The 18,365-nt window shown below is 35.3% G+C and overlaps 4 protein-coding genes across 5 annotated transcripts; 3 read left to right on the forward strand and 1 right to left on the reverse strand.

Moving 5' to 3' along the window:
• Positions 1-258: 258 nt before the first annotated feature.
• LOC119635529 (DNA-binding protein D-ETS-6) lies at positions 259-13,529 on the reverse strand. Of its 2 annotated transcripts, none has more exons than XM_038030358.1 (4): positions 13,434-13,529; positions 12,692-13,367; positions 3,948-4,185; positions 259-2,437 (listed from the first exon to the last, which is right to left on the reverse strand). In XM_038030358.1, the coding sequence occupies exons 2-4, from the start codon at positions 13,287-13,289 to the stop codon at positions 1,963-1,965; spliced, it is 1,311 nt and encodes a 436-aa protein (XP_037886286.1). In that variant the 5' UTR covers positions 13,290-13,367; positions 13,434-13,529; the 3' UTR covers positions 259-1,962. The 2 variants fall into 2 exon arrangements, with proteins under 2 accessions (XP_037886286.1, XP_037886287.1); XM_038030359.1 differs by having other exon boundaries at positions 13,438-13,522.
• A 2,595-nt stretch (positions 13,530-16,124) lies between these two features.
• Positions 16,125-16,893, forward strand: LOC119635338. The gene is made up of 3 exons (XM_038030118.1): positions 16,125-16,370; positions 16,527-16,681; positions 16,803-16,893. Exons 1-2 carry the CDS (start codon positions 16,241-16,243, stop codon positions 16,661-16,663), a joined length of 267 nt encoding a protein of 88 aa, XP_037886046.1. The 5' UTR covers positions 16,125-16,240; the 3' UTR covers positions 16,664-16,681; positions 16,803-16,893.
• LOC119635339 lies at positions 16,735-17,057 on the forward strand. The gene has a single exon (XM_038030119.1). It carries the CDS (start codon positions 16,754-16,756, stop codon positions 16,985-16,987), a length of 234 nt encoding a protein of 77 aa, XP_037886047.1. The 5' UTR covers positions 16,735-16,753; the 3' UTR covers positions 16,988-17,057.
• LOC119635337 (tubulin-specific chaperone C) lies at positions 16,976-18,310 on the forward strand. The gene has a single exon (XM_038030117.1). The coding sequence runs from the start codon at positions 17,000-17,002 to the stop codon at positions 18,119-18,121; it is 1,122 nt and encodes a 373-aa protein (XP_037886045.1). The 5' UTR covers positions 16,976-16,999; the 3' UTR covers positions 18,122-18,310.
• The last annotated feature ends 55 nt before the right edge of the window (positions 18,311-18,365 follow it).

Genomic DNA, 18,365 nt, shown 5'->3' on the forward strand with positions numbered 1-18,365 from the left:
TTAAAGTTCAAGTTTTCAATCATATTTATTTTATAAGAGAAAATTGTTCTTTTAACCTTTTTTTACTACAATACATATTTAATACTTATATATATAAACATACGTTTTAATTGCACTACATACATAATACATATATATATCTACAAATCACTAATCACTAAATATAATAATAGATAAATATTTAACAAAAAAGGGGGGGAAAAAAAACAAGAAAAAAACCCAAGATTTCCGGCACCCGATGCCGATGCGTAGAAGATCTAAGTTTTACCTTAACTATACAAATGGAGTATTGTTCGCCGGGGAAAATTTACTGTCTTTTTGGCCATTCGTTTAGCAAACATAGCTTGTCACCGCCGCAAGTTATATAGTAAAATAAACAGATTGATAGCCATTACGAATATAAAATTTGACCTAAAAATTGTATAACAACAATACTGACTTTTTATCATCATATAAAGTAAGCTACTAGACGATCCCCCGAATCGAGTTGAACTGAACACAAAAAGCTTTTGTAAGGTGACCATGCGAACAAATTGTATGGACCACTCTATTTCTTTTTCGTCGCTCATATTTCTTCTTTAAGCCCCTTTCATACTCTACATCACAAGGCGGTGCCCGGCGGACAGTTGTAACACCCAAAAAAATTTGAGATAGATCAACCGCTTGATTCAGAGCCACTATGTGAATCGATCCAAGCTTATCTGTCCGTCCGTGTTGTTCCCTTGTGTTCGCTGTACAAGTCAAGCAATACTTGAAGTGTTTTATGGAAATGTAGTACGCCAATGTGTTTTGGATAAAGGTTCGGATTTGACCAGTTTTTCGACCACTCCCCATATTTTAATTTTTAGACTTTCGGGATAAAAATCGCTTAGTAGTGGTATGTAGACAGACATTCATGATTGGTGCGAAAACCTTAAATCGAATGGATCTTCATTTTGAATGCCTTGCTATATAACTTATCCTACAGAAACTGAATCTTCATATGATAAAAAGGCCTAATTTTCAATATTTCCAGACGAAAATCTGCTCTTAATAATAATTTATCATAAAAATTAACTTTTTAAGACAATTTGGACAATCTAAGCCTATTTTTTCTACTCGAAGGATCCTAATGAAAGATACAGTTTTTTATATTTCGTGATGAAAATTTGTCCTTGGCAAAATAAGAATAGGGAATTGGGATATTGATGGGGATTCTTGTGGACACAATGAAGTCTGCTAAATTTAGACCACCTTGAGTATCGTCCAATATAAGGGCCCTCATGCATTCATTATACATTTACATTAAAACAATATATAATTTTTAGCGTATTATTAACTAAGCAAAGTGATGTAGGACCGGCCTTGTTCGACTCTAGCATTCTTACTTTTTTATTTTCTTTCAACTTGTGGAAGAGACAGACATATATAAAATGAAGGAAATAAAGTCCGACATTGTAAGTAAAAACGGGGAAAATATTTAAAAAATAGTTCACTTACAAGTAGTAAATAGAGTCTAGAGTTTGGTCTATGCCTTCGGCTCGTCATCTGAATTTCTAAAAACGAATGAGCAAAGGCTCGAATTTATATCACTGACCTATGATAACTTCCTCTTCATCTTTCATATGAAATAATTTGTTTTTCGAAAGCAGTAAACCTTCCCGCCAGACATATAGAAGACTGCAACATAACATATGCGTCTAATCCTGTCTACATAATGCGTAAGCGTTGGAATTTGTTAAAAACAAAAAATTTATTTTCACTTGCTTACAGCATGTTGTTGTAGTCATTAGCAAGCAAGCGTTAAAGTGGCCAATAGTCATTTTAGTCAGTAAGAACAAAGGATTAACTTATATCATTAAGAAGAATAGGAAAAATTAGAATAAAACAACCGGACAGCACTGTGGGTGGTATGTATCCCCAAACGGAATAAGTGTATAATTCATATAATTTGTCCTAAATGCTTTAGATGAAGGAGTGGATTTAAAATGTTGACGTACCACCATACGGCCAATATGAAGTGCGTGTAGCTGCAATAGTAGTAGTTGTTGTTGTCGATGTTGTTGATGGTGTCGATGGCGATACGACCGTTGTTGTTGTAATTTGTTGGCCACTTGTAAAGTGTACTGAGTTGCCGTCCGGGGAAAGGGGCTCAGCAATGTTCGATGACGTCATTGACGCGCTAGATGAAGATAGAAAACTTAGACTAGATGAAGTGGAGGCAAGATCCGTATGCAAATTGCTCGAATGTTGATGTTGTACACTATATGGATGATGTGCATGGGGATGATGTGGATGATGTTGTGGATGACCAATTTTATAGCCCGTAAGCATATTTGTTGTAGGATCACAGCCCTGAGCTTGTGCTTGACAGGCCGCCATAAGGCCATGGAAATCAAATTTATACGCATAGCGCTTACCATGAACCTTAGTCATAATGTTTTTGTCGTAATAGTATCTGTAAAAAGAATGGAAGGAAAAACTTTATATCTATTATAATAGTTTTAAAATAACTTTTAAGATATGTGATGGCGTACAATTAAAAAAAGGGCAGTTTCGTTAATTCACGCAACTACAACACAACTACTTTTCGTGTTATATTAGGTTGAACCGGCAGGCGCTTCAAAAAGGACGAAAATTTGCGCTTACGAGAAATATCGATTCTGCTATCGAGTCAGCAGAAAGAGATTTGAGAACTAACAAGATGCGGAGCGAACATAGTGGTTGAAATGAGACGAAGACTCACAGTCTCCCTAAAGACACTGGCTAATGTGTAGAAAGGCACCATGCAATATATTGGTGAATAAACCGCAGTAAGTGATTTTCCAAAAATTGGGAAAAATTATCTTGAGAGTTTCAACTTGTTCACTATACCGCCGGTTGTGGTACCGTGAAGCTGTCGTTTGTTTTGCTTCCTGCGAAATTATGAAAGGTCGTGAAGAAGTGTACGGACACTCGAAATGAAGTTTACACTGCGCCACTTGTGGTACAAGGTTTATTAGGTTCGTGCGATTGTATATAATATCCAGAAGGACTTGAAACAGATCAATGGTTTATTAAGCTTGTCAGTCTATACATCCCTCGGTTTCTCTGTCCATCTGCCTGCCCTTGTATCCTGTGTTCAACCTAAAATTCGCAATTTTTGATATACTTTGATGTTGATTTGGCCTAAGAACGAAAGTAATTGAAAATGGTTCGAACCGTACCGCTTTTTTCATTACTTTTCATAAAATGCACTATTTTGAAAAGCCTTTATATGAATCATTCAAGTGAAGTAAAGTAGGGTAATTAATGGTGCCCCGTGCCCCGCTATAATGCTGCAAACTACTTTTTTATGAAAATCCGCTCGAAAACCTAATCATTTACAAAGTCTTCTAATTATGGATAAAAGGAATAAATTATTTAACATGTCTTGTCTTCCTTGGTATCATAGCAACTGGTTTTGTAATTGTACTGAGTTTGGTGGGATCGGTGGGCGTTAAACAGTTGCGCAGACCAGCAATACTAACATAATGCGTTAAACTTTAGTTAGACTGCTAGCTGTCCGTCATATCTATATCGGGCATAAGGCCTCGTCTAAAATCCGGTACCTCGTATTGTACGTAATTGTGTTTAATTACTATAATAATTGTACAATTATAATTAATTAATACAGTATAATTATAATTAATTATTACAATTATAATTATAACCAGTTTTCAGGATATATGTGTGAAAATGTTATCAATGCCCAAATATCCTTTTTAAACTTTCTGTCCAAAAGCGAGCATTAATCGTAAAACAAAAGCTTTACATCGCACCAACGCATCGCAACATATTAACAAAGTGTGTATGGCGTTTAATGTTGCATCTGCAGCTATTTACATAAATCAAGCAAGTATTTCTTTATTCACATTTTCTTCTTTTTTTTTTTAAATGCTCTCTGTGCATTTATTGTTTTGCTTTCGCTCTCTCTTTATTTCACTTACCTCAGCGCTCTGCTCAGTTTGTCGTAGTTCATGTTTGGTTTTGCTTTGCGCTCTCCCCATAGTTTTGCGACAAAATCGGGGTCGATTAGTTTAAACTCGCCATTGGTTCCTTCCCATGCTATGTACGTACTTTTCGACGAATCACCAAGCAGTTCAAGCAAAAATTGCCATAACTGTATTTGCCCAGAGCCTTGAGCAACCAATCGATGCGAGGCGGCGTTCAGCAATTGATACGGATCTTAAAGAAAAAAAAAAACAAATGACAAAAGACATACGGGCATAAAATCTATTGCAATAAATATCTCTTACGTATAATAGTTTCAATAGCGATTAATTAGATCGATTTCGAAATATTCTATTATTAATTTGTTATTTATTCAAAAAGCGATACGTTTTTAAGTTCTTTCAAAATTGTTAGTTAATTTGAGACAAACCGAAAAAAAAGCTAAACTTACACTTTACCTTCGCTAAAGTAAAGAAACTTTTTTTTTTTTTTAAAGAACATTTACAAAGCTCTGCAGAGAGAAAAATAATTAAATCCTAAAATATTTAAACAAAGTTGTATGCAAAGCGCTTACAAGCGGAGATATTTGAACAGAAAGATAGATAGACCACCAGATGAACAGGCACACGAAGACGGGACAGAAAAATCATTACACTTTTAGAGGCATTGGCCAGACTGTAGGCAATTTATCCGGGCCTATGGAAGCAGGCTTTGCGAAGCACACAAAAAACCTATGGCCGCCCGAGCAGACGGACGGACGGAGATGTAGGCAGGCAGACTAGCAGAAAATTGGATGGATCAGATGAATGAAAGCGGACAGATAAACAAGTAATTACATTATAGCCGGGCAAGGTCGTGCATTAAATACCCTACACCACATTATCCAGCACAATTCTTATTTTTATGATACAACACAAAAATCATATCTTATTTCTCTATGAAAGCATATATTTCATGTGCATAATAATGGGGAAGCGGGCGTAAAACGTAACCTAATGTCGTACAAGTTTACATAGCCCCTACATAGGGCAGGATACAAAAGTAGGCGTAGATGGTGCAAATTTTGTAGTATTCATTTTTGCATGAAATTACTAATGTGGGTCAATTTTCATCATCACATATTAAAAGTTATACTTTCCTGCTCTACAAAGGATCAATTTTCGTCAAAATTGTTATTAGGGTAGGATTCAAAAAATAAGCCGAGAAGGCGCAGATTTGGTACAGTTAAGTTTGTTATGCTAAATTACTATTATGATCTGATTTTCATCATGAAGCATTAGAAAGTATATGAAAGAGCGTTGAAGAATTGCCCGAGCCGATCTTAAGTTTACCGAGATACTACTACCTAACCACTTTTACCGGGAAATTTTGAAAATTCCAATTTTTTTGGTCGAAAACGTTGACCGATTCGGACCATTTACAATAGCGTCGGTCCTTGAGTCAAAACACGGCTCTGTATCTGTTCTATTTCCATTTCTACTTTTACTGCTATTTCTTTCGCCGATGGCAAATACAGACTTACTTTCCGTGAGAACTTCAAAAATTGGGCTTAAATAGGCCCACCTTTTTTTTGCCGATCGATTCAGAATCGTAATCTGAATTGATCTAAGCCTGTCTGTTTGTGTGTTGTCTGTTCATTTGAATTAATGTTCATGCTGCAGGTCGCAATTCTTGAGATATTTCCATGAAATTTGGTACGGAGACGTGTTTGGATCCAAAGACGAACGCTATTGAAAATGGTTGGAATCGGTCCACTTTTTCGGCGAAAAGGTAACTAAGTATTCGGCATCCTAAACTGGCACGAAAACTCGGGACGGCTGGGACAATTTTTCAACCCCCTCTCATATATGCTTCATGACGAAAATTTTATCACAATCGTAATTTAACATAAAAAAATTAATCGCACCGTATTTGGATTATCTCGTCCCATTATTTGGATGCCACCCTAATAAAGATTTTCACGAAAATTGATCCTTCGTAGAGCAGAATTTAATATATTACCCCTCCTATGACAGGTTGATATATTAGACGTATAAGGAAAACATTTTCAGGTCAATTAAGGAAATTTTCTTAAAAAAGTTTGGTTATTGATCCCAAAGAATTCCAACTAGCACTTGCTGCTCTAATATAAATAAATTTTAAAAAAAAATGTTTCATGGGTCACTCTAGTCATTTTAATGTAGTTCACTCTTGCCATTTGTACGTCGACTATTTGTCGATATTGTATTTCCTACGTCAACTTTCATGTCAACGTAGAGTGCAATTATGTATTATTTGAAATTATTAATAAAAGAGTTAGCGATCGGAGTACAAAGAGTTAAATAATAAAAAAATTTTTAAAATCTTGTGTTTTATTGAAATTTTCTTCCAATTTCTAACGAAAACTAACATTCATTCTTTAAATAGACAAAGGATTGTGATGTCGGAAATTTGATGCTACTTTTATTTAATAACTGAGATTAAAGTTAATAATGTGAGGGAAGATTAACAATCTGCCTGCAAGTTTTTCATTTATATGCCACGTGTGACTTGATTACGGATATTATTCAAAAGTGCACAAAAAGAAAAAACATCTTTGCATCACTTGATGTACATTCAAGTAAGACTTGTTCTAAAGTGCAAATGTTGTTTCCATTTAATAGAACTAACTTACTATTTGCTGCTATTGTTAAATAATTATATCGTAAAGATATGCGGACATATGCAGCATTCCCAATAAACCTAATTTTCCTTATACCAAACGAGCTTGTCTGTCCGACTGAACGTCTTCTTTTCTCTTCCCTATATATTTCTACGAAAGCACTGACATGCTTTGAAACAACGCCCAACGCTGTTGGACGGGGTTCGGCCCACACAATTTTTTCTACCATTTCCTATACAACGCCGTCTTTTGTAAAGTCGAGATATGTGTAACTGTAGGATGGTGTAGGGTATTTAACTATAGATCGCGCCCCACTATATGGTGTTTACTTGTTTTATAATACAATTAACACTTAGACCGTATCCTTGTACTTCAAGCCAACTTCCTTCCATCTATTTATCCTCTCCTTTTATAAAGCTATCATCGAGATGTTCAAAAATTGCAAGATTAACCAAAAGTTTTAAACCTGTCAGCAGCAGTTCGACAGCGGCGGAATGTTCAATCTCGTAACTTAGCTTACGATAGTGTAGGATATAAAAATAGATTTGGTAAATAATTTTTCCTTTTCCTTTCTAGACGCATTTCATTGATCTCTGTTAGCGTTTCATTGTTAGAAGGCTTCTTCCCAATTATCTTTGCGCAATTAAAAATGCTTGTCGCCTTCCATTCTTCGGGTTCTTTTTGTCTGGGGTACCCTCGATTGTTAAAGCAAGATTGTTGCAGTCTAGTATAGCTGGCCATCGGAGCTGAAGGTATAAACAACATTCTAGCACGACTGGATAGACGGAAATGTCCGAAATTTTGATTTGCAGATTCTATTCTGCCGCGAACGCAAGTTAAATGAAGGCCTATGCAAGGCAAGAGTGTATCTATTATCTAAACAAAGCTGATTACGTTATTGTTTCCCGATAGAGGTTAATTAAAATAATCCCGTTCGACTTGCACAGATCAACTTTTGGAATATGACGAAAAGAACAAAGATATGCAGGGCACCTTAAATCATGTAATATTCTCTATGCAGTGGAATAAAACTCATAACTTCCATATGTGTTATGTAATGGTATCAAATTCCGAACACATTCACCATTCAAAGCGTTTTTCTTTTATATAATATTATCTTAGTATAGTTTTTTATATTTTTCCGGAAAGTTTACACGATATGTTTGTGCATAATCGTGAAAGTTTGGAGTATATCAAATACATCGAACTATTTCCAATAGCTAACAAAAGGTAATAGGGTCTTTCTGTTGTCCCCAGACCAAATATCATCTATGATTGAACTTTACCCACAACTCAGACGCAATGACCGGATGATTGAAATAATTCCGCAGTAAAGCGATATCAATACCAATTTGAATTCCGCTTTTATCCGACGCTTTTTGCATTAAAGTATTGATGTTACACGATTATTTAATCCTCCCCAAAAGATCCCATTTCATTACGCACGCTTCTATGGCTCACTTTTTATAAGTTTCAAGAGCAATTACTTTTCTTAACATTCTTAGGATACCCTTCAGCCTGACTTTGTTTGTAAATGGATATTGGAGTAATAAACTGCGGTCCGTAGGCGATATTGATTGAAAATTTAGAAGCGTTGAATACAAAAAATTACTTAAGGATTAATATCACTAAGAATGCCTAATGCCTGAGACTGCGCTTCAAATTCCAAGGCAATCGGATGAAAATTGAAGCCGCCCGTGCAAGAGTTGGAAAATCTGTTAAAAGTTTCAGGCCATATCCGTCATACAGTCTTACAACTGTCCTCGGGAAAGCAAATTTTTATGCCGTTTGAAAATTTTCCCAACCTCAAGGTGTTTTTTAAATCGATAAAGGAAAACCAAAACAAAATCACAAGAAGTTATTACCTTTTAAGGTGAAGAAATTTCTATTGATTTTATATTTAAATATAATTTCTATTCTCTACACCAATTGTGATGCAAGGGTACCTTGACTTTGTGCAGATGTATGCAACAACCAGAAGAACTTGAGGTAAATCCATCTTTCATTATACCGATCGATTCAACATCATTTTCTAAGCTTGTCTATCCGTCTGTCCGTTTTTTATTCTCATGTTCCATTTACAAGCCTTCACTTTTGGCCCAAGGACGAACGCTATTGAAATCGATTCGGACCGGACCACTTCCCGTATGACACCGTATTTTGAAAAACCGTAGGATGATGACCATGACTCATTATAGTGTTCTCACTTGTTTTAATACTAAATTAATGTCTCAAATTGCAAAAAAAAAAATTGTTGAAAAACGAATAATAGTCCTTCGGACTAAAAGCATTGAATTTTTGCAGAAATTTCTTGAGAAAATCATATATATAAAGACGTACCATTAAAGATCATGGAACGTGTATTGGTGGCTGGATGATGGGGTGCTCCGGCATGATTATGGTAATGAGAATGATGTGAGGGCGGATGCATACGTACACCAAAACGCCGATTAAAATCTTCGGATAGGCGCCACATGACACCCATATCAACACTGACACTCATTATTTAATTGTTATAAACAAATTATGCGCGAAATTTATGTAAATCGTTTTTATTTATTAAATGCATGCAAAAGCACAAATTTTAAATACTTTCTTAGCACTTTGGGCTTAGCCGCACTTGTAACGCGTGACCGAGCCGTTTGTATTCCCTTGCGAAACTAAGCGATAAAATTGCTTTAATAAAATTTCAAAACTCTTCTCTGCAGCAACGCAATTGCGAGTGGTATTTTCAAAAAGGGGATACCGCACTTAGAATGTGGAAAGTACATATGTGCATGTGCGTACATTTGTACATGTATGTGCGCGCGCCTTCGTATGTGTGTGTGGCGAACGGGAGCTAATCAAAAGGATAGTAATCTGCGAACTCGTAAAACAGGTAAAGTAGTAGTTTCTTAAGAAGTGTAAGAGAGAGGCTTTGTTTTTGGCCAAAAACACTAAATTATAATAAAATTTTCTCCGTAAAAAGAAAACAAAAAAACAAAAAATAAATAAAATAAAAAAGAAAGGAAAAATACTTAAAGCATAGGGGGCGCTACACATGTGTGTGTAGCCAATGATACGAAACAATGAAAAAGGATATTTTCCTGTCACATTTCCCCAACATTACAATCATTTGACTTTTGTGTTATTAACTGCTCTTAACATTTCATCTCTTAGTAGGTGGTCCTCCAAAAAAAGGTTCACGAACGTTGAACGTATCTAACCATTGTGACATGGATGTGAATGCGTTGTTTATTGTTTGTAGGCCACCCGCTGCTTTTTGTCAGTGATTTCATTGTTGGGCGAAATAATTCGATTACGTTTTAAACACTGAGAGCTACCGAAAGGTGGAAGGATTACTTTGATTTTATTAGATGCCGCATCCTGCGAAAAATTATCATATTTACATCGTTTATTACGTTTCATCATTTCACGTTTAATCGCGTCTCCTGCCTGTTCAATCATCGTGAATGCAATAATAAAAAATTCAATCTTTTAAGTAAAGGAAATCTAACTTGAACTTGCAAGCAAATGTCCTTCGCCATGTGTTTAAGCATTTAAAAAAAATGTGTGTGTTTGTTTGCGCTTCAAAGTGAAATTAATTATTGCAGTTATTCTCGTTGATACTTACTTACATCACGCAAACGAACAACAATTTTAGCACCTGTGCGTTAGTAAATTTATTGCGAATTCCGTTCTTTTCATTCTGTTCTTATCATTTAATGAAAACCATTCGACTATCAAAAGAATCAAAAGAAAGAGTACGTACGTGAATGAAGATGAAAACTTTCACTAAAGATATATATGTTGCGTTTATCTTGACTTTGAAATCTCCAAAAAGAAGCTGCCTTCCTATCACTTGGAAGAAAAACTGATTCTTGACCACAGTATCGAATAAAGGATTAAAATATTTCTGTTCTTTTTTTCAAATTTTGTTTGTTCGCTTAGTATATTTTTGTTTCTGTTAACTCCCTAAACACTCATTTATTGCACACACAAGACACCAACAGTAATGTTTCGCTCTTCATTGCGACTTAATATATTAAGTTTCACATTAGGTTTGTAACATTTAGTTAAGACTTGGTATCTGTTATTCGCCCCAAACACTTGTATTGCAGAGTGCATTAAGTTTGAGATAGACTCATCTTTTATTATACTATTCTATCTCGAGAATCTCTTCCTGAATCTAATCGTTGGTTTCGGCTGACTAAAGTGCTTTTACTTGTACTATCTTTAAAGTTATAATGTCTTGGCAGCTCGCACATGAGCATACTAGCAGGGCTTTTCGTATCGGGTGAAGGGTGCATCATTCCTGCCGTTGTGTATAAAATGTAAGTGCAACAATACACTATTAAGTGCACATATAAAGTCTACCCTCCCATTCATCCATAATTATTTCATTTCGCTATGACCATCTTCTGCGACGGGATTTCGTGCAGAATTTGATATAAAAAGCTGTGCTGAATACACGGCCCACCAGCAAATACCATCTACCATCCTGCTCTTAATATAGCTGTTCACATAACGAGGCGTTATATGCGAATTGTGTTTGTCTTTCGGCCAAAGCAGGTGGGCGTAGCAAATTTGATCAAAATATCTCAAAAAGTACGACCTGTAGATTGAATACATCAGGCAAAGAGACGGACTGACAAGCTTAGCAAGCATTCTCTATCTTATGTCCTTCTGTACATTGTACACATATGCACAAACTTAATATGCCCTGTATCACAAGTGATGTAGAGTACCGTTATATACAGAAAAGAATTGTAAAAGGAACTGATCTGATCTGATCTGATCCAAGTTACAATTATCTATCTGGATAGTGTAAAACTTGCATCGCAAAAGCGATCGCCTGATAACATGACACATGGAACATAAACGAAGCAACAGGAAGCACCTGGATCAAGAAGACAGTTAGCCAAGTGAACAAAAGCCGATGGAAGCCGTCCAAAGCGACCAAAAAATAGTGTCACTAAAACAACTGCAAAAAGTAAATTAATCCGTCGGCATGTCCCGATATTTTGGCACATTTCGTATCAAGACTGATATCATCCAGAAATCATACGGATCTATCAACAGCGACTTATTGAGTGATGTGCTATTATTATTAACCCGCTTCATGCAAAGTTTTTCCAGCCAATAAGCTTCAGACTAAAGCTTCGATTCGAGAAACCCCATATAATCATTTGAGAAAGTCTTTCTCTCATGCAACCCAAGCCTTCATTCCCCTTCCTTTCGATTTATTTAATCTAGAAATTTTAGTATTGTTAGTATTTAGTATAGTTGCTGTGTTCCCCGGTTCGTTTCTGATACATTGTAGTGAAACTATATCGTCTTAGCCGACTTGGAGGGGAAAAATGCACTAAAAACAACCTTTCAATGAGCCTCTTCCCTTTTTACCTTTGGTTAATGTTCAATAAGTACCTTATGTAGTTTTTCTTACTCAATGCTGTTCAAGTTTTTCCAAGACGCCTATGACATCAGTTAGTTTCTATAACTTTAATGACCAGTTACATAAGAGGATACTCTCGAGTGTCAAATGAGTTTCATTTCGTATAAGTAAGAAAAATTCCCTCTTCTATGCTTTACACGTTTTCAACTGTCTTACTTCAGACGACGTGAATCTTAAAATTCCTTTAAAGCAGCAAAAATTGTAGTTGAACTGAATTTTCTACTCTTGGTGATATACTATATATATGCTAGATGCCACGATATCTTCACACATCTTGGTATCACTTTACGAATTAATTGCTTGAGTTAAAAGCCGTATTTACTAATCCACCTTGTATGTGAAGCAAACTTTATTTGGATCAATACCTGCTAAGCTTGTGAGTCAAGCATATCATATTCGAACATTAATTGTCTTTGCAACCGCAAGCAAGTGTTGAAAGGCGCCTACTTTCCGATAGCGGATATACGAAAGGTATCTAACAATAATTCCTTTCAAAGATTTTATCTATTTTTCATCTCACGGTTGTGAAATTTTAATTAGCCATTAGCAATGATTTGCAATTGTCTAAATCAATTATTCGATGTGACTCATACGACACGTTAGGCGGTTATGCTTAACAATTTTCAGTCGCTTTATAGTATGACTTTCAATTTCATTTTACTTACTAGGTTCGTTATCGTTCAACATTGGACTAGATTCGCGACCGGTTATGCTATGTAAAGTGAACGCTATATGCTTGGCAAATACAACGCCACCTTCTCGGGAGCCGGCACAAACCCAAAACTCAGCGCGACTCATTTTACATAGTTCTGCACCTGACGTTGGAAAACGTAAAATGTCCGGTGCTGGGTGAAGATTAAACTGTTTAGTCATCCAAGTCACCCAACTGGCTATGTGATCGGCATTCCAAACGCGTGGATCAACAGGTACTTCCGTAGAGGCGGGTGATGAAGGTAAGACTTCCTTCAATTCAGATTCTAGCGATTCCGATGCAACGGCATCGCTTGACTTCGTAAGTGTAGTAGCGGGTGAGGTATTCTTTAATTGCTTATCACTTTCACATGCGGAATTATCATCAGTGTCAATACTTTTTTGCTCAGCTGAGTTACTATCACTACTACTCGTAGAGATCAATTGTTGAGAGGAGCGTTTCAAACGCCGCTTGGCCGCTTGAGTCATAACGATTTTCTTTTTTTCCACGTGGGCTTTCTTTGCTTTTGAGACTTTGGAGATCTTCTTCTGCTTACATTCATGCTCGTACATTTGGAATCATGTAAATCTCTTGATCGTCAACTTACGCATAAATTCGAAAGCTACCTTTAACGGTCGCATTTGCAATTGCTATTGAGATGCAGAATTCAAAATAAAAAAAATAAAAAAAAAAAGCACTGGCTGTCAAACACTCACTCACGGATTTATGCAAACGCGTATATGTGGATATATAATAAATGAATCACTAAATAATTCTACCAATTATTATTATTTTCTAGTTTATATTATTTACTTCATTTATTTATTATTTGTTTTCATTTTTTTTTTTTTATATATATTTTAGATTTTTATAATCTCATTTTTTTTGTTTGCTGTTTAAAAAATTCGAAATCAATTTTATTTAACCGCTGCAACGTTTCTTTGCGATCACTTTGCCGAGCGAATAACAAATGATTCAAAATCCAGACTATGCAAACTGATCAATGTATTCAAATAGCAGCTAACCGAGAGATACGAACTCAAACTCTTTCGCAATCTGTTAACAACAACTACGTAAATATGCATTTAAATACTGGCATATGTATGTGTCAGAATGCGTACGGGCATGCAAGCGAGTAACATTGGCAATCAAACCGTCTAAGGCATCTATCTATCTGTCTATCTATATATAAAAGTTAGTGTCTCTATAAAACGAAATTCTCTCTTACACGATACGATCTAAATTTATGAATGAATTTTTCGTTTACGTCTAATGAATGTTTAAAGATATTCAGCGTAATCATCGTATTGTTTATATGCTGGTGACGCAGATAGCATAGTGTCTTACGAGAGCGAACAAATAGCGGGTCAATATATAGTGACGTAATAATTAAGCATGATTCATCGATACTGGCGCTGTCTTATGGAGAATTCCCTCCATCATGTTTATTTGATTCAATTTCATTCATAACATTTTTTCGCATCGTCATCTTTTCGCAGAAAACCGGTATGATTGTACTGTCATTTTTAGACCTGAGATCTTTTTAGTCTGTTTCCATGCACATGCACATGTTTGTGTTTTGTTTATACGCGCATATATATAAAAACTTAATGTGTTTCATTGCATTTATTTGTCTGATGCTAATTTCGAAATCACTTTGCGAAAAGCAATGGAATTTTTGCAAAAAATACATTTTTCAAATTTAAAGCTTCAAGCAAACGTTGTAAAGCACCCTTGCATTTTTTACATCTTTCCAGAATAAACAAATAAGAAAAGGTTTGTTCGGAAGCGATCGAATCTTTTACATCTTTATCAAGTGAATAACCTATAGTGGGGGCAATGCCTATCATTAAATACTCTACATCACCCCCACTTATCCATATATCGACTTTTCTAAATAAGGCGTTATATAGAAAGAGGTTCGGTCCATTTTGAGTAGTGTTCGTCCTTGGATCTAATATATCAATGTACCAAATTTCATCAATATATCTGCAAAATATGTCGAGCTGTAAGTCGAATGCAAGAAAACAAGATCACCAGACAAGCTCACATTGATTATTGATCAAGTACTTCTGGGTGTTGCATAAATCCGCTTGTACTTAATACCCAATATTTTGTAAATTTGAATAGGTACAAGCCTGATTTTTTCCATACACTGCACATATGTGGAAATTTTTGTCACCATATTATGAGTAATGAAGAAAGCAGAGACGTATTCAGTTCAACTTGTCACAAATTTGGCCGGCATGCGTCCAAGTACTTTCAATGTTTTCGCCAAATTTAATTTTTGTGACTAGATTTTACGCGGACAGAAAAAAGGATATGGTTATATCGATTCAGAATTCAAGATCAAGATCAAGAACACTTTATCGACTTTCCGACGCTTCCTTCTGGATGCCGCAAATATTTTAAGAAAATGGATATACTCCTATCCTTCGGTGGTGAACCAGAAAAAAGGAAAATGAATTAAAATTATATTGTCCTTATCTAAATATTTTAAAGAGTTTCTTATTAATCGATTACGGATGTTATAATAGCGAACTCTAATCACTACAGTTGCAGCACATGACATCTTTGCTCGTTTCCTTTATTGTTGAATCTACAATAAATTTTCTCTTTCTTAGCATTTCTTTAATTTTTTAACTTACAGGCGTTCTTGTGGAAGATTTACGTTCATATTTTCAAACTTGGTTTTCAGCATTGTTATATAACGATTTTCAACTTGTTCTCTAAACTTTGTGATCTTTCTAAACTTCCCACAACATACCATGACTAGCTAAAGTTGCTGAAACCAGAAGCAAGTGTACATCATCAACACACTATTGATAAGTAGAGGTGTTCTGAGGTTATTATCTTCATTACGTATATGCATTTAAGACTTTTATACAATGCGAAAATCTGATATATTGCGCTGTAGATGCAAAAACTGCACTAACCTTCGATTACATAAATTACATAATTGCGTTCACATCGCGCGTCATCCGGAGCCAGATTTTAAAATGTGATTTGACCGTATGTGTGTACTCATAGTTGAATATACATTTTACATTGCATTATTGCAGCAATGTAATTAGTTGGAACATTTTTCAAGTTTTCCCTATTTCATTTACATTGACAAGCAAAACCGTTACATTTTTATTGAAGTAAAAGAATATCAAGCATTTTTTTCGTAATGATCATTTGCATTTGTATTCAAATAACTTCAGATTATTATTAAAGGTTGTAATTAACTGTAAATATATTTCTATTTATTGTGAACTTGCGAAAAGTGGTTAATGACAATAGTTAAAAAAAACCAACTGAAAAATGAAAGCGTAAGTTAACTTTCTGATACGCAATTATTGCCAAACGTTTCCCATAAATGCAACTCTGAGAATTAACAGCTGTTAGTTTATTGTGAAATTAGTTTTCCATTTTTCTTTAATTCAACCGTGATAGTTTTCGATTTGCCCTTTCTTGATTATACTATGAAATTCCCAATATAAAAAAAAAATTTAATATAATTTTTGGAAAAGACCGTGTAATGTTACCGAAAACTCCCAAAAGCGGATTTTGGAAATTTGTTAAAACCAGTGCAAAAGTTTTATTTGTAATTGAAGCTGTGTGCTTTGCTGGCTCTTATGCAGTTTATCACCGCATGAACACAAATCGCGGTTCGTATGCGTAGGATTTATATAATAAATTAAAATTAATTTTGACAAGTATGATTTTGGAACGTTATTAACATTGGAGAACGCGGAAATACAATATCATAATATTCAAGTAGATCGAGCTAAACAATGATTTTATCATATTGCTTTTTTTTGCAGAATTCCGTCAGTACATTAACCAAAACTGTCCTTCCTTATTAGACTATTATTATAAACTTGGAGAGTTTCTTGGCAGCAGCAAACTTAGAGAACTTGATGCCACCATTTGGCGTGCCCAAGATACTAAACGCGAATAATAGATATAACGCAAAAAAGTAAATTGTTTTCTCGTTTTACTCTCATCTTAATTATTTAGCAACAATTATTATAAGCAAATCTTAAATCTAATGGCTTCAAATGTTTATGTAAAATCAGTAATTTGGTTAACTTCATTAGGTGGCCTAGGTTACGGTTTAATGGTTCTGACCGAGCCTTCTGAAGAAAAGCTATCCAAAATACGAGCCACCACTTCTAGCGCTAATCTTACTGAGAACGAAAAGAAAAAAGTATTATTTTTGAAACGTTTACAAGAAGCTGCTTCAGATCCTTCGCCTATATACATTAAGAAGAAGGAAAACTAAGAAAATTGTAAAATGCATCACGAATTAGTAGATAATTTGGACGTCGAAATTCCAACTGCCGTATCAACAACGGTAGCTAAGAAAGAGCACATTTTGGAAAAACTCAATAAGCGTAATAAAAATAGACAAAATTATTTGGATGTTAAATTAGAACAACGTCATAAAGACAACTTACAATTAGAGGGTACTGATTATTTTTCACAGGCATTTGCAGAAAAAGTGCGAGATATAGAAACACGTATTAGGAATGTAAATGAGGCCGGTAAGAAAAAGTCCGGTGGAGATGGCCCAAGCCTAGATTTGGGACGTCATTTTGCCGACATTACTCTAGAAATTCAGGAATTGCAAAGATATCTTACTACCTCCACTATGTTCTTAAGTGATTTCAAAATTAAAGCTTGTCAAAGCATTGTCAATGAGCTGACCACAAGGTCTGAAGATACTCGAGCACGCCTTTCGCCTAAGAAAAAATTTGGTTTTAGTGGCCGTAAAGTAGCACCCAAGACAACACTCAATCCAAAATTATCCGCTACCACAGATAAAGTCGACTCCTCGGAGGCTAGATTGCATATGGCAACAAACAACGTAATAAACTGGACAATAGCCAATCGTAGCAATGAGTACATTTGCTTACAAAGTGATAAAATAAATGGCAAGGACATAACAATAACCAATCTAGAAAATTGTTTTGTAGAACTACAGGGCCATGCAGGCTCGCTTCAGATCTCTCATGCTGCAAATTGTATCTTTCTAAGTGGTCCCATTGCCCGTTCCTTATTCGCCGAGCATTGTATTGAGTGCACTTTATGCGTCGGATGTCAACAACTGAGACTTCATTCGTCAATGAAATGCCGCGTATACCTGCACGTCACAAGCCGTGCTATTATAGAAGATTGCCGTGAAATTGAGATGGCTCCGTATAATAATGATTACGTGGGCATAGAAGAGGATTTCCAGGCGGCTGGTTTAAGCAAAGAACAAAATAATTATGCCGATGTAGCCGATTTTAATTGGCTTTCATCTGAGATATCTTCCCCCAACTGGCGTTTGCTAAAAGGCGATTTTATTTCAATTAATTGGGAAGAAATGAGAACACAATTTCGACAGCAGTATTTGGATAATGCAGCGTTATAGTCTTCATCTAAGCCGATAGAATGTTCGTGGGTTTATTACGTAGCCGTCACTGTAAGCGTAATATTTATAAATATTCTCTTTCGTCAACATATTTTCAAAGCGCTTAAAATGATTTGGTTGGAAATTGGATTAATCCTAACAAAATACTTGGAAAAGACAAGTTACAATTAGCCTTACGAAATTCCCAATCCTTGCAACCTAAAATATATGCTTATAATTTCCTGGGTTTTTAACAAATTTGTTT

This window comes from Glossina fuscipes, unplaced genomic scaffold, assembly GCF_014805625.2.
Source record: "Glossina fuscipes isolate IAEA_lab_2018 unplaced genomic scaffold, Yale_Gfus_2 26, whole genome shotgun sequence".
NCBI classification, from domain to species: Eukaryota; Metazoa; Arthropoda; class Insecta; order Diptera; family Glossinidae; genus Glossina; species Glossina fuscipes.

Coding starts and splice junctions, on each gene's coding strand:
- LOC119635529 (XM_038030358.1), bottom strand. CDS start 13,289: ATGTACGAGCATGAATGTAAGCAGAAGAAGATCTCCAAAGTCTCAAAA. Junction 4,186..12,691: donor GTTGAACGATAACGAACCTA/GTAAGTAAAATG, acceptor TTTTTCTTTAAG/ATCCGTATCAATTGCTGAAC. Junction 2,438..3,947: donor AAACTGAGCAGAGCGCTGAG/GTAAGTGAAATA, acceptor TTCTTTTTACAG/ATACTATTACGACAAAAACA.
- LOC119635338 (XM_038030118.1), top strand. CDS start 16,241: ATGTTACCGAAAACTCCCAAAAGCGGATTTTGGAAATTTGTTAAAACC. Junction 16,371..16,526: donor CCGCATGAACACAAATCGCG/GTTCGTATGCGT, acceptor TTTTTTTTGCAG/AATTCCGTCAGTACATTAAC.
- LOC119635339 (XM_038030119.1), top strand. CDS start 16,754: ATGGCTTCAAATGTTTATGTAAAATCAGTAATTTGGTTAACTTCATTA.
- LOC119635337 (XM_038030117.1), top strand. CDS start 17,000: ATGCATCACGAATTAGTAGATAATTTGGACGTCGAAATTCCAACTGCC.